Raw genomic sequence first — 15,600 nt, forward strand, 5'->3', positions numbered from 1 at the left:
TTCAAAGCTCAATTGTCAGACACATTGTAGTTGCCATCCCAGATATTGACTCTTGGGGGGTGGGCGATGTAATAGGGTTGAGAATCGGGAAGTGAGGGACTCCGGTAGAATCAAAACCAGGTCGATTTTGCCATGTAAATAATTGCCACTTTAAAAAACATAAGAACTCTCACAAAATCTTTTTGGCAGTATTTTGTGTTATCCCAGATCTATATGAATTTTATTGGAAAATTGGTTAATAACACTTAAGTGTTATGTCATTGCTTGATTTTAACATCTCCTTCATTTCTAGTATTTTATTGCTGATATATTTTATACTTGTATCATATTTAGGACAACATGCCACATGTAAAGCACTGCAGAGTACGCTGGTGCTGTATAATGTTTTTGTAATTGTTTGATAATAGCGAATGAAACCGAATTAAAAATTAAGGCAAAAGATTTTTTTTCTATTTAAAAGCTACCTATTTATGAGTACACATGCGCTAATTGTTGGATGACGTATAATAACTACAGTTATAGTATATGCTCTAAAGACACCCTGTTCATGCTTTGTAATATTCTGTAAGAGACTTTTCAAGTAAGAAATTTGCAGAATACAAGAATATACATTATAGATATACCACTCTTGGGTGTTCGGTCACACTCTGATAATACGCTCAACCATCCAAAGTGTGTGTATATCAGAGCGTGACCTAAGATAATATCTATCTTATAAAATGGCTCCTTTTGTGACTAAATAGTTCTACATGGAGATGGATTTTGACGTTTTGTGAAATTTTTATTGTCAGACAATTGTGTGTCTGTCAGTGAGGCAGGGGTGTGCCGCTGTCAGTGAGGCAGGGATGTGTTGCTGTTAGTGAGGCAGGGGTGTGCCGCTGTCAGTGAGGCAGGGATGTGCCGCTGTCAGTGAGACATGGGTGTGTTGCTGTTAGTGAGGCAGGGTTGTGCCGCTGTCAGTGAGGCAGGGTTGTGCCGCTGTCAGTGAGGCAGGGTTGTGCCGCTGTCAGTGAGGCAGGGTTGTGCCGCTGTCAGTAAGCCAGGGGTGCGCCTCTGTCAGTGAGGCAGGGGTGCGCTGCAGTCAGTGTGCTGCTGTCAGTGAAGCAGGGGTGCGCTGCTGTCAGTGAAGCAGGGGTGCGCTGCTGTCAGTGAGTCAGGGATGCGCCGCCGTCAGTGAGTCAGGGATGCGCCGCCGTCAGTGAGGCAGGGATGTGCCGCTGTCAGTGAGATAGGGTTGTGCTGCTGTCAGTGAGGCTAAGGTGTGCCGCTGTCAGTAGTAGTTTACTAGAAGTAGTTCAGGTGTGTGGCTAACATCATTTGAGATATATACATGGTTTTGTCACATTATTATGACCACTAGCTAATAGCCAGAGTTACCGCCATATACAGCACAGACAGCAACTAGACGGGCTGAATTGTCATTGTAGACACACATCTGGTAGCCGTCAGGTTAATTTTAATGGTGAGCAGCTCCACTGTAGTGTGTTGGTTGGCCCTCACACACCTTCGTAGCCGTCGTTCACCCCTCACATCAATGGCACATTGTGGTCCGCAGTTTACACGTCCGTTATTCGCAATGGTGACATTTGTCCAGTCACGATACACCTTCGCCAGAGAAGCACGTGAATAGTTCACAAACTGTGCTGTTCCAGAAATACTGCCATCCATGGTCCGAAAGCCGATAATCATCACTTTTTGCAACTGATAAATTGCCCCTTTTACCCATGAGAGCACCTAGTGATATGTCTGCAGATGGGCTATCGCACACCTTACATACCCACCAAGCCAGCGCAAGACATGTGATGTACTTTATGGGCTACGCGCCTCCGACGTCAAATGTAAGAGGTGTTTTTTACTTGAAAATATACAGTCTATAGTTTAATTTAAATAATTCTATTAAATGAGATTTGCTAGTGTATGAAGTCATGCCTGTTATCCAATAGAGACACCAGATGTTACATTATTCTGAACCACTTTTATCTTATTTTGACAGGTCATTCTAGTTCAGGTTAACCCAGGAGAAACCTTTACAATAAGAGCAGAAGACGGAACACTGCAGTGCATTCAAGGTAAGGGAGACTAACGTCTGTGTTAGACTGGAACTGCAGAGCTTTTCTCACACTAGCCCATTTAATATGTGACACTGAAGCTTCTAAATCCTTCACTGTGGTTTCTGGTGCCTGGGAGCACAGCTCAGTCAGCTTTTCAGAAGGGAAAATTACACTTGGTTTATATTTCTTCCACCTAAAGTTGAACTATAATGGGTTTATTTAGAGGAAAACTCCAGTAGCCCTGTTGCTATATATGTTCTAGTGCGCAGTGTTAGAGAACTTTGCAGAGACTACATTTATAAATAACTTCACACTAGGATTTTCATATCTTGAAAATCCTAGTGATACATTTATTATAATAAGTAAAAAAAAAAAAAAGCTTCCCTTATCAGACTGGTGTTTTTGTGACAATGGGGCAGATGTATTAACCTGGAGAAGGGATAAAGAAGTGATAAGCGCAAGGTGAAAATGCACCAACCAAACATTACGGATTTGAAAAGTGACAGGATCTGATTGGCTGGTGCGTTATCACCTTGCACTTATCACTTCTTTATAATTTCTTTATCCCTTCTCCCAGTTTAATACATCTGCCCCTATATTTTATATGGCCAACCTCATTAATATTTGCATGTTATGTATGTATGTCGTGTTTCATGTGTTACTATATTATTTTTGTTTTCATTTTTATAAATATGTTTAAGGTGGCCGATCTTCTGGTAACTTTAAATGAATTACCAGTCCAATCCTGACAGAATACAGTTGGTCCTTTAATTAATTAATTAATTAATTAATTAATTAATTGCAGATTATCGTCTTAAAATATCCAGTAACTTCAGAATCTTGGTTTCATTTGGCAATGAGTATACAGTATCTATAGCTTTCAAACAAGTTTTGTGTTGAAAATGAAGTCTAAAAGCTTATGGGTGGGATATACTATGCATTGCATTTTGGATGCAGTACATACCACCACTTACAAGGTACAGTACATACCAGCGTCCTGTATGTACCTAGAATTGCCAATAGAATCACAAAGGACAGCTCTTTTGATAAGAGCTGTTCTATGCGATACCATGACTTCCCGGTTTATGACCCGGAAGTTCATCTGGACTTGCGCATGATGACACGCGCGCTGCAGGGGACACTAGAAGAGATGCAATTAGATCTGTCTCAGGAAGAATGCAAAAGGATATAATAAAAATAAAAAATAATACAGGTTGAGTATCCCTTATCCAAAATGCTTGGGACCAGAGGTATTTTGGATATGGGATTTTTCCGTATTTTGGAATAATTGCATACCATAATGAGATATCATGGTGATGGGACCTAAGTCTAAGCACAGAATGCATTTATGTTACATATACACCTTATACACACAGCCTGAAGGTCATTTTAGCCAATATTTTTTATAACTTTGTGCATTAAACAAAGTGAGTCTACATTCCACAATTCATTTATGTTTCATATACACCTTATACACACAGACTGAAGGTAATTTAATACAATATTTTTAATAACTTTGTGTATTAAGCAAACTTTGTGTACATTGAGTCATCAAAAAACAAAGGCTTCACTATCTCGCTCTCACTCAAAAACAGTCCGTATTTCGGAATATTTGGATATGGGATACTCAACCTGTATAAATAAAGACACAACAAATGGCACACAGCTGAGTTTTTTAATTACACTGTTTTCAGTCTTTACACATACTCTTAGATTTTAACCAATATTTTGCTGTCGATTCTTTGCTTCAAGTTTCTGGAGCAAATCCGGAATTTTAAAATAATACAATAAAAGGCAAATTTTAAGAATTGTGTATCTTTTGTGCGCCAGATTCAGACACTTTCCTCTCTTTTGTTGATTTATTATGAATATTGGTCTGAGGCAACACCCCCCTGTAATTCATGTTATTGGTAACGTAATCTCAGTATAGGGGTATACCTATTACTAATATAAAAAGGGTCCTGGTGCTATAGAAACTCCCCCCCCCCCCCTCCTTCTCTCTCACACTATAAATTAAGTCAGAACAGACAATGTAATGGTTAGCATGGGATGGGTATGCGTTTCCGCCGCTGGGGATCCCGGCGATCAGCATACCGGCCGCGGGATACCTGCGATGGAATGCCGGTGGGCGGGTGCGAGCGTAACAAGCCACTTGTGGGCTCGCTGCACTCGCTACACTGCATGCTTGGGAATGAGCTGTGCTCGCCACAGGTTCTATTCCCACTCTAGTGAGAATAGTCCCTACTAGTCGGCATGTAGAGGGGGTGGGGGCGGGATGTAGCCGTCGGTAATGTCACATAACTGCATACCGTTAGCATTACTGCCTCACAGCACTGAGGTTGTGGGTTTGATTCCCACCATGGCCCTAAGTGTGTGTAGTTTGCATATTCGCCTCTTACTAAAGCGCCTTGAGTCCTGTTGGAGAAAGAGCGCTATATAAATAAAATTATTATTATTATTATTACTTGCGTGGGTTTCTTTCAAGTACTCCGGTTTCTTCCTACTATCCAAAAATATACTGGTAGGTTAATTGTCTCCTAGTAAAAAAATAAAAATAAATAGCCCTAGTGTGTATGTGTATGTATGTTCATGGGCAGACTAGATGGGCCAAGTGGTTCTTACAGAATCTCCCATCAAGTTCTATGTATCTGTCTTTGAAACACTTTACTTGTTTCTCTTCCACTCCTCATTTTTTCCCAGGCTTCCATTACATAAATGATACACTGTGATAATATGTGGATATTGCTTGGTTTATAACAGATGTTGTCCTTGGAATAGTGTTTTTCCTTTAACATTGATACAACGTAATATATATCCAAACATCATACAGTAATGTAACTTTCTTCTGTGAAAGTAAGGTCAGATTATTGTATTTATTATTTCTGTAGCGCCTCTCCTGACTCTAGACAGTTCCTGCTATTTATATGTTGTAGAAACGGTATACATTTCTTAAACTGTTATCTTCATGCCATTCAGTCTGCTTCTCTTTGGGCATGAACTTGGTTTGTTCCAACCGCATTTGCCAAGTTATTGTTTGAGAACTAATCTCTTTGAACTAGTGTCAATTGGGGTGAACCGAGAAATGTGTAACACTTGCTTCTCAGATCACAGTGTAGTCCAATGCTGGTCATTTAGAACTGGCTGTATAAGCAGGTATGACTCAGTGCTTGTACAGTGTACGTTACTCGGACTGTTATCATTTAATTTAATATGACAGTGGTATCAAAAAGGCGCCACCAAAGAAAACTTAGGGGGACATTTACTAAGCAGTGATAAGAGCGGAGAAGTGAGCCAGTGGAGAAGTTGCCTGTGGCAACCAATCAGCACTAAAGTAACATCTATAATTTGCATACTGTAAAATTATACAAAACTGCCGATTGGTTGATGGGGCAACTTGTCCACTGGCTCACTTCTCCACTTTTATCACTGCTTAGTAAATGTCCCCCTTAGTCCCTAAAGAAAAAACATCACACTAGTTATGTAGAAGCATTAGGCATATTGTTACTGTGATTAGTACATGTTGTTTTCCTTCTATGTTTACCTATAGTGCTAGACTATTCCTAGCAAATACACAAATTTAAACTAATGATATGAGTACAGTGTGCTTCTTTTCTTTGTTCTATAAGCAATAAGCAGTAAGATTAGTGATAATAAAATTATGATGTCAGTGAGGAGCTACTGTACTTGATTCTGGACACTTTGGGATAAATGTACTGAAGCGGCGTGGAGATGTTGCCCAAAGCAACCAATCAGGTTCTGGCTATCATTTTCTAGACTAAACTAGATATATGATAGGTAGAATCTGAGTGGTCACTGTTGGCAACACCTCCACTTTCTTTTTAAGATGATTTAGTAAATCTACCCTTCTGATCTGACCCACCTCCAGACTGATTGGTCATTAAGTTTTTAGAGATCCAGGTAGACCGACTACAAATATTCGTCACAGAGACATGGGCAGGCTTCCTCTGCTACATTGCATATCGTACATGAGTTACGATACTGGTCACGTACTGGAGCATTTTAACAGACACATATTGTCACTTTTGTTTTAAATACTAAGGGTCTACTCATGAAGCAGTGAAAAGATCGGAGAAGTGAGACAGTGGAGAAGTTGTAACCAATCAGCTTCTCTGTATAATTTTATAGCATGCAAATGATAAATGAAACTACAAGGCTGATTGGTCGCCATCGGCAACTTCTCCACTGGCTCACTGTTACACAAATTTCACTTCTTCATGAATAGACACCTATGGGGTAAATGTATTATCTGGGATTATGGGGGAGAAGTGGTATCAGCGCACGTTATGTGCACTGATACCACTTCCCCCCCATGTATTACAGCGACGGTGTGGGCTCATCTCAAAGATAGCAGGCCGATATGCTTGGGCAATGTATGAACAGTCAGCATCACTGACCGTTCCGACACCTGCAGCTTTCGATTTTGACAGCTGCAGGTGGCGATGCCCATACACCACACCGGCTGCTGGCTTCGGACTGAGTAACTAGATCCCAAGCATGCATGGTGGAGCTGCCCAATCAGGAGGACACAGTGCATCAGCACTGAGCTGATTCGCCATGTGCTCAGGGGACATCACCGGAGGGGGGAGTTTTCACTCCCCTGCTTCAGCAGACATGATGTTAGTACATCTTGTGGATGTCCCTTCCTGCTTCACCTTGGTAATGAGGCGAAGCAGGAAGTGTTATAGCGGCACGATCTGTGCCGCTATAATACATTTATAAATCTGAAGTGCACACAGACAGTTTGAGTCTTCATATTAAGTCAGGAAGTTCAAAGTAACATAACCGTATTCTTTCCAGATGTGTCTGAAAAAGAGGGGAAACTTTTTTTTTTATGTATTTTTATGAGGAAAGTTACTTTTTAATATGTTTTTAATTCTTTGCATGACTCCTTTAACTTTCTGCAACATATATTAGGTGGTCCAGTTCTAAATGAGCCCACTTTACCCAATAAACCTATGGTATTAATTATGTTATTATTAACATTTATCTTCTGATGATTAGTCTCAAGTCTTGAATGCAAATCTCCATCTAGCTCACACAACTCTGTCATGGGATAATTAATCAGTTCCTGTTCAACAATCTAAAGTACATCCCCAAAACATGTGTGCGTGTGTATACAGTGTACAATACAGTAATCAATTGGATACCATCACTGGCTATTTTTTCAAATAGCGTGGTTAAAGGATGCAAACAAAAATTAATATGCATCGCTGCTAATATTGCTATTCATTTTGGATGTGGTATAGACCTTCAAATAAATATGGCAGCAGGCAATGAGCAACTTCTGAAAGATTTTTTTTAATAAACTGCTATTTTGACTATGATAAGACAGTATAGTTCTCATGAATTAATAACAAATTATTTTTGGGCCGATTTAATTAGCAGGTTTCCGTGGGAAACTCCCATCTTACCATAACATGGGTAGGATAACTTTACTCATTTCTGTCCATATCACCTAGTGCTGTGAGAAAAAATGACCAAGGTGTCCCTCCCATAATTACCCAAATTGTATGCAGTGCCGCAACCTCAAGCTTAATTGAAGATGTCCCTTTATTTTTTTCCATACAGAGGAATCTTAATATTAAAAGACATAGAATGTGAGAAACAAGTGTATTATATTTTCTCTTACGTCCTTGAGGATGCTGGGGACTCCGTAAGGACCATGGGGTATAGACGGGCTCCGCAGGAGACATGGGCACTCTAAAGACTTTAGATGGGTGTGCACTGGCTCCTCCCTCTATGCCCCTCCTCCAGACCTCAGTTAGATCCTGTGCCCAGAGGAGACTGGATGCACTGCAGGGGAGCTCTACTGAGTTTCTCTGAAAAGACTTTTTGTTAGGTTTTTTATTTTCAGGGAGCATTGCTGGCAACAGGCTCCCTGCATCGTGGGACTGAGGGGAGAGAAGCAGACCTACTTAACTGATAGGCTCTGCTTCTTAGGCTACTGGTCACCATTAGCTCCAGAGGGTCGGAACACAGGTGTCGTCCTCGCTGTTCGTCCCGGAGCCGCGCCGCCGTCCTCCTCACAGAGCCGGAAGATAGAAGCCGGGTGAGTATAAGAAGAAAGAAGACTTCAGATCTTCACTGAGGTACCGCACAGCGGTAACGCTGCGTGCCATTGCTCCCACACTCACACACACAGAAGGCACTGTAAGGGTGCAGGGCGCAGGGGGGGCGCCCTGGGCAGCAATAATAACCTCAAGGGACACTGGCTAGCAAGTTAGATACTGCGGAGGCAGTATATTAGAAAACCCCCGCCAGTATAAAGAATTTGAGCGGGACCGAAGCCCGCCATCGAGGGGGCGGAGCTTGATCCTCCAGCACTAACCAGCGCCATTTTCTCCACAGCACGCTGCAGAGAAGCTGCTCCCCGGACTCTCCCCTGCTGAGCAAGTACAGGGGGCAAAAACGAGGGGGGGGGGGGGCACATTTAATTGGCGCAGTAAGTGTATTATTTATCTATAAAAGCGCTGGTCAGACTGGGATTTTGTTCCAGTGTACAGTGGCGCTGGGTGTGTGCTGGCATACTCTCTCTCTGTCTCTCCAAAGGGCCTTATTGGGGGGCTGTCCCCATATTTGTATTTCTCTAACGTCCTAGTGGATGCTGGGGACTCCGTAAGGACCATGGGGATAGACGGGCTCCGCAGGAGACATGGGCACTTTAAGAAAGAATTTTAGGTTCTGGCGTGCACTGGCTCCTCCCTCTATGCCCCTCCTCCAGACCTCAGTTTGATACTGTGCCCAGACGAGCTGGGTGCTTTTCAGTGAGCTCTCCTGAGTTTGCTGAGAGAAAGTATTTTGTTAGGTTTTTTATTTTCAGGGAGCTCTGCTGGCAACAGACTCCCTGCATCGTGGGACTGAGGGGAGAGAAGCAGCCCTACTCTCTGAAGCTAGGTCCTGCTTCTTAGGCTACTGGACACCATTAGCTCCAGAGGGATCGTACGCAGGATCTCACCCTCGCCGTCCGATCCCAGAGCCGCGCCGCCTTCCCCCTCGCAGAGCCGGAAGACAGAAGCCGGGTGAGTATGAGAAGCAAAGAAGACTTCACAGGCGGCAGAAGACTCCGTTCTTCACTGAGGTAACGCACAGCACTGCAGCTGTGCGCCATTGCTCCCACACACCTCACATACTCCGGTCACTGTAAGGGTGCAGGGCGCAGGGGGGGCGCCCTGGGCAGCATTTGGGACCTCTTTTGGCAAAAGTTAAACATATATACAGCTGGGCACAGTATATATGTATGAGCCCCCGCCAAAAATTGCATATTTAAGCGGGACAGAAGCCCGCCGCCGAGGGGGCGGAGTTTCTTCCTCAGCACTCACCAGCGCCATTTTTTCTCCACAGCTCCGCTGAGAGGAAGCTCCCCAGGCTCTCCCCTGCAGATACACGGTAGAAGAGGGTAAAAAGAGAGGGGGGGCACATAATTAGGCGCAAAAAACAATATATAAACAGCAGCTACTGGGTTAACATTAAGTTACTGTGTTATTCCTGGGTTTATAGCGCTGGGGTGTGTGCTGGCATACTCTCTCTCTGTCTCTCCTAAGGGCCTTGTGGGGGAACTGTCTTCAAAAAGGGCATTCCCTGTGTGTGTGGTGTGTCGGTACGCTTGTGTCGACATGTCTGATGAGGAAGGCTATGTGGAAGCAGAGCGGGAGCAAATGAATGTGGTGTCTCCGCCGACGGCGCCGACACCTGATTGGGTCGATATGTGGAAGGTTTTAAATGATAATGTTAATTCCTTGCATAAAAGGTTAGAAAAAGCTGAAGCCTCAGGACAGTCAGGGTCCCAACCCGTGCCTGATCCTATGTCGCAGAGGCCGTCAGGGTCTCAGAAGCGCCCACTATCCCAAATTGTTGACACAGATACCGACATGGATTCTGACTCCAGTGTCGATTACGATGATGCAAAGTTACAGCCAAAATTGGCTAAATCCATCCGTTATATGATTATAGCAATTAAGGATGTGTTGCACATCACAGAGGAAATCCCAGTCCCTGACAAGAGGGTACATATGTATGGGGAAAAGAAGCCGGAGGTAACCTTTCCCCCCTCACACGAGCTAAATGAGTTATGTGAAAAGACTTGGGAATCTCCAGATAAAAAACTGCAGATTTCCAAAAGGATTCTTATGGCGTATCCTTTCCCGCCAACGGACAGGTTACGCTGGGAATCCTCCCCTAAGGTGGACAAAGCTTTAACACGCTTATCCAAGAAGGTAGTCCTGCCGTCACAGGATACGGCTACCCTCAAAGATGCTGCGGATCGCAAACAGGAGGTTACCCTGAAGTCCATTTATACACATTCAGGTACCTTACTGAGGCCGGCGATCGCGTCGGCCTGGGTGTGTAGTGCTGTAGCAGCATGGACGGATACCGTGTTTGAGGATATTGATACCTCAGACAAGGATACTGTATTGTTGAGCTTGGGGCATATTAAAGAGGCTGTCCTATATATGAGAGATGCTCAAAGAGACATTAGTCTACTGGGTTCTAGAATAAATGCTATGTCAATTTCTGCCAGAAGGGTCCTGTGGACTCGGCAATGGACAGGTGATGCCGACTCAAAAAGGCATATGGAGGTTTTACCTTACAAGGGTGAGGAATTGTTTGTGGAGGGTCTCTCGGACCTGGTCTCCACAGCTACTGCTGGAAAGTCAAATTTTTTGCCATATGTTTCCTCACTGCCTAAGAGAGCACCGTATTATCAAATACAGTCCTTTCGATCACAGAAAAACAAGAAAGTCCGAGGTGCGTCCTTTCTTGCCAGAGGCAGGGGCAGAGGAAAGAAGCTGCACAACACAGCTAGTTCCCACGAACAGAAGTCCTCCCCGGCCTCTACAAAATCCACCGCATGACACTGGGGCTCCACAGGCGGAGCTAGGCCCGGTGGGGGCACGTCTTCGAAATTTCAGCCACAAGTGGGTTCACTCCCAGTTGGATCCCTGGGCGATAGATATTGTGTCTCAGGGATACACGCTGGAATTCGAGGAGATGTCCCCTCACCGATACCTCAAATCGGCCCTGCCAGCTTCCCCCCACGAGAGGGAAATAGTGTTAACTGCAATTCACAAATTGTATCTTCAACAGGTGGTGGTCAAGGTTCCCCTCCTTCAACAAGGAAGGGGTTATTATTTGACCATGTTTGTAGTCCCGAAACTGGACGGTTCGGTCAGACCCATATTGAATTTAAAATCCCTGAACATATACCTGAAAAGGTTCAAGTTCAAGATGGAATCGCTGAGAGCGGTCATCGCAAGCCTGGAAGGGGGGGATTTTATGGTGTCTCTGGACATAAAGGATGCATACCTTCATGTCCCCATTTATCCACCTCATCAGGCGTACCTCAGATTTGTGGTACAGGATTGTAATTACCAATTTCAGACGTTGCCGTTTGGTCTCTCCACGGCACCGAGAATATTTACCAAAGTAATGGCGGAAATGATGGTACACCTGCGGAAGCAAGGAGTCACAATTATCCCATACTTGGACGATCTCCTCGTAAAAGCGAGATCAAGAGAGCAGTTGCTGATCAGCGTAGCACTTTCTCTGGAAGTGTTACGGCAACACGGCTGGATTCTAAATATTCCAAAGTCGCAGTTGGTTCCTACAACTCGTCTGCCTTTCCTGGGCATGATTCTAGACACAGACCAGAAAAGGGTTTATCTCCCGATGGAGAAAGCTCAGGAACTCATGACACTGGTCAGGAACCTATTAAAACCAAAACAGGTGTCAGTGCATCACTGCACTCGTGTCCTGGGAAAGATGGTGGCATCATACGAGGCCATTCCCTTCGGCAGGTTCCATGCGAGGACTTTTCAATGGGACTTACTGGACAAGTGGTCCGGATCACATCTTCAGATGCATCGGTTAATCACCCTATCCCCCAGGGCCAGGGTGTCACTCCTGTGGTGGCTGCAGAGCGCTCACCTTCTCGAGGGCCGCAGATTCGGCATTCAGGACTGGGTCCTGGTGACCACGGACGCAAGCCTCCGAGGTTGGGGTGCAGTCACACAGGGAAGAAATTTCCAAGGTCTGTGGTCAAGTCAAGAGACTTGCCTTCACATCAACATCCTGGAACTAAGGGCCATATACAACGCCCTACGTCAAGCGGAGACCCTGCTTCGCGACCAACCGATTCTGATTCAGTCAGACAACATCACCGCAGTTGCTCATGTAAACCGCCAAGGCGGCACAAGGAGCAGAGTGGCGATGGCGGAAGCCACCAGAATTCTTCGCTGGGCGGAGAATCACGTAAGCGCACTGTCAGCAGTGTTCATCCCGGGAGTGGACAACTGGGAAGCAGACTTCCTCAGCAGACACGACCTCCACCCGGGAGAGTGGGGACTTCATCAGGAAGTCTTCGCACAGATTACAATTCGGTGGGAACTGCCACAGGTGGACATGATGGCATCCCGCCTCAACAAAAAGCTACAGAGGTATTGCGCCAGGTCAAGAGACCCTCAGGCGATAGCTGTAGACGCCCTGGTGACACCGTGGGTATTCCAGTCGGTCTATGTATTTCCTCCTCTTCCTCTCATACCCAAGGTGCTGAGGATAATAAGAAAAAGAGGAGTGCTAACAATACTCATTGTTCCAGATTGGCCACGAAGGACTTGGTATCCAGATCTGCAAGAAATGCTCACAGAGGACCCGTGGTCTCTTCCTCTAAGACAGGACTTGTTGCAACAGGGGCCCTGTCTTTTCCAAGACTTACCGCGGCTGCGTTTGACGGCATGGCGGTTGAACGCCGGATCCTAGCAGAGAAAGGCATTCCGGATGAGGTCATCCCTACGCTGATAAAGGCTAGGAAGGACGTGACAGCTCAACATGATCACCGTATATGGCGAAAATATGTTGCTTGGTGTGAGGCCAGGAATGCTCCTACGGAGGAATTCCAGCTGGGCCATTTCCTTCACTTCCTACAGTCCGGAGTGAATTTGGGCCTAAAATTGGGTTCCATTAAGGTCCAGATTTCGGCCCTATCCATTTTCTTTCAAAAGGAGTGGGCTCCTCTACCTGAATTTCAGACGTTTGTAAAGGGAGTGCTGCATATTCAGACGCCTTTTGTGCCTCCAGTGGCACCTTGGGATCTTAACGTGGTGTTGAGATTCCTGAAATCCCACTGGTTTGAACCACTCAAAACGGTGGAGTTAAAATATCTCACGTGGAAGGTGGTCATGCTATTAGCCTTGGCTTCGGCTAGGCGTGTGTCAGAGTTGGCGGCTTTGTCACATAAAAGCCCCTATCTGGTTTTCCATGCGGATAGAGCGGAATTGCGGACCCGTCCACAATTTCTGCCGAAAGTGGTTTCATCCTTTCATATAAACCAACCTATTGTGGTGCCTGTGGCTACTACTGACTTGGAGGATTCCGAGTTACTTAATGTGGTCAGGGCTTTGAAGGTTTATGTAGCCAGAACGGCTAGGGTCAGGAAAACAGAGTTTTTGTTTATCCTGTATGCTTCCAACAAGCTTGGTACTCCTGCTTCAAAGCAAACTATTGCTCGCTGGATCTGTAACACGATTCAGCAGGCTCATTCTGCGGCTGGATTGCTGCTGCCAAAATCAGTTAAGGTCCATTCCACTAGGAAGGTGGGCTCTTCTTGGGTGGCTGCCCGAGGGGTCTCGGCATTACAGCTTTGCCGAGCGGCTACTTGGTCAGGTTCAAACACTTTTGCTAAGTTCTACAAGTTTGATACCATGGCTGAGGAGGACCTTGTGTTTGCTCAATCGGTGCTGCAGAGTCATCCGCACTCTCCCGCCCGTTTGGGAGCTTTGGTATAATCCCCATGGTCCTTACGGAGTCCCCAGCATCCACTAGGACGTTAGAGAAAATAAGATTTTACTTACCGGTAAATCTATTTCTCGTAGTCCGTAGTGGATGCTGGGCGCCCGTCCCAAGTGCGGACTTCTTCTGCAATACTTGTATATAGTTATTGCTTCAATAAGGGTTATGTTACAGTTTAAATCAGTCTTTGGCTGATGCTGTTTTGTTCATACTGTTAACTGGTTTCGTATATTCCATGTTGTACGGTGTGGATGGTGTGGGCTGGTATGTATCTTGCCCTTAGATTAACAAAAATCCTTTCCTCGTACTGTCCGTCTCCTCTCGGCACAGTTCTTTAACTGAGGTCTGGAGGAGGGGCATAGAGGGAGGAGCCAGTGCACCCCCATCTAAAGTCTTTAGAGTGCCCATGTCTCCTGCGGAGCCCGTCTATACCCCATGGTCCTCTACGGACTAGGAGAAAAAGATTTACCGGTAGGTTTAAAATCTTATTTTTTACATTTACAAAGTCAACAACATTTTAAAATTATTTGCATTCATTTGCAGTTTACATGAAATTGTTTTTTTACAGTTATGATGTTTCACAAAATATTGATGTGTTGAAAGTACAATTTTAGCAAAAAATTTAGAGTTAATTTACAACAATCATACTCAGTCTCAGTACTCCAAAAATGGTTTACTGTAAATTGGCGCTGCCCGTGTTTCTTATTCATTGTAACCTCTGTCATAGGCTGCAATCCTTTGTCATGTATTCAGTGATGTTGAGGTCCTTTAAGGTGGAGAAATCCAGGCCTTGAACTAGACTTTCTGTGGGATGTCTTTTGTACCTTATAGGAAAGCACATTTCAACCAGTGAATTAAAAACATGGAAAAGACGTGGCCAATAAAATCCAGTCAATCAGATTAGGACATAATCAGCCAAACTGCCGAATGATTGGATCTGCCCATTCTAGTCATCAAAGTGTGTAGTCCATTCTACCACACATCTAACTGCCTCGTGATCAGGAAATATAACCTTTGCTGCAGATATCATTACTTATTCTAAAATATAAACATGGTTTCTGAACAGAGCGGGAGGTGGGAAGTAAATATATTGGGCATACAGGTAAAGTCTAAAGGTGAATTTGGTAATTAATTAACAAATAGGGAAAGTGAATTCAGAGTGTACAAGAGAAGTCTATAACTATATCACTGTATGTTGTTGTAATGGGTGGTCTTCAGTATGCCGACTGTCGGGATCCCGGCGCACAGTATAACTGTGCCGGAATTCCGACAGCCGACATACCGACACTTTTTCTCCCTCGTGGGGGTCCACGACCCCCCTGGAGGGAGAATAAAATAGCGTGGCGCGCGCCACCATGCCCGCAGCGAGCCCGCAAGGGGCTCATTTGCGCTCGCAACGCTGTCGGTATGCCGGCGGTCGGGCTCCCGGCGCCGGTATGCTGGTCGCCGGGAGCCCGGCCGCCAGCATACCATACTAGGTCAGACGTAACTGTCAGAGGTGTGTGCACCCACCAACAACTAAACATCATTCCTTGCATAGTGCTGACAGACAGCACGCAGTTCCAGGGCAGACCTTACTCACAGTATGACAAGCTTGGTCAGTACTATATACAGCAGTGGTACTGCTTTCATGATCCTCCTGCTGTTGTGGAACTAAAACCAGAGGCCGACAGGGAATGATGTGACTTATAGTTCCACAGCAGCTTTAATACATAAGTCTGTTACGCAGCAAAGGTTGGTGACC

General features: G+C 44.9%; 1 protein-coding gene across 3 annotated transcripts in view; it reads left to right on the forward strand.

The window, feature by feature from the left end:
• Positions 1-15,600, forward strand: part of FNDC3B (fibronectin type III domain containing 3B) — a 617,129-nt gene that overhangs the window by 218,791 nt on the left and 382,738 nt on the right. For all 3 annotated transcript variants that reach the window (XM_063916263.1, XM_063916264.1, XM_063916265.1), the window contains exon 3: positions 1,994-2,069. In XM_063916263.1, the coding sequence (XP_063772333.1) occupies positions 1,994-2,069 (76 nt within the window). The remainder of the gene's footprint in view (positions 1-1,993; positions 2,070-15,600) is intronic.

This window comes from Pseudophryne corroboree, chromosome 4, assembly GCF_028390025.1.
Source record: "Pseudophryne corroboree isolate aPseCor3 chromosome 4, aPseCor3.hap2, whole genome shotgun sequence".
NCBI classification, from domain to species: Eukaryota; Metazoa; Chordata; class Amphibia; order Anura; family Myobatrachidae; genus Pseudophryne; species Pseudophryne corroboree.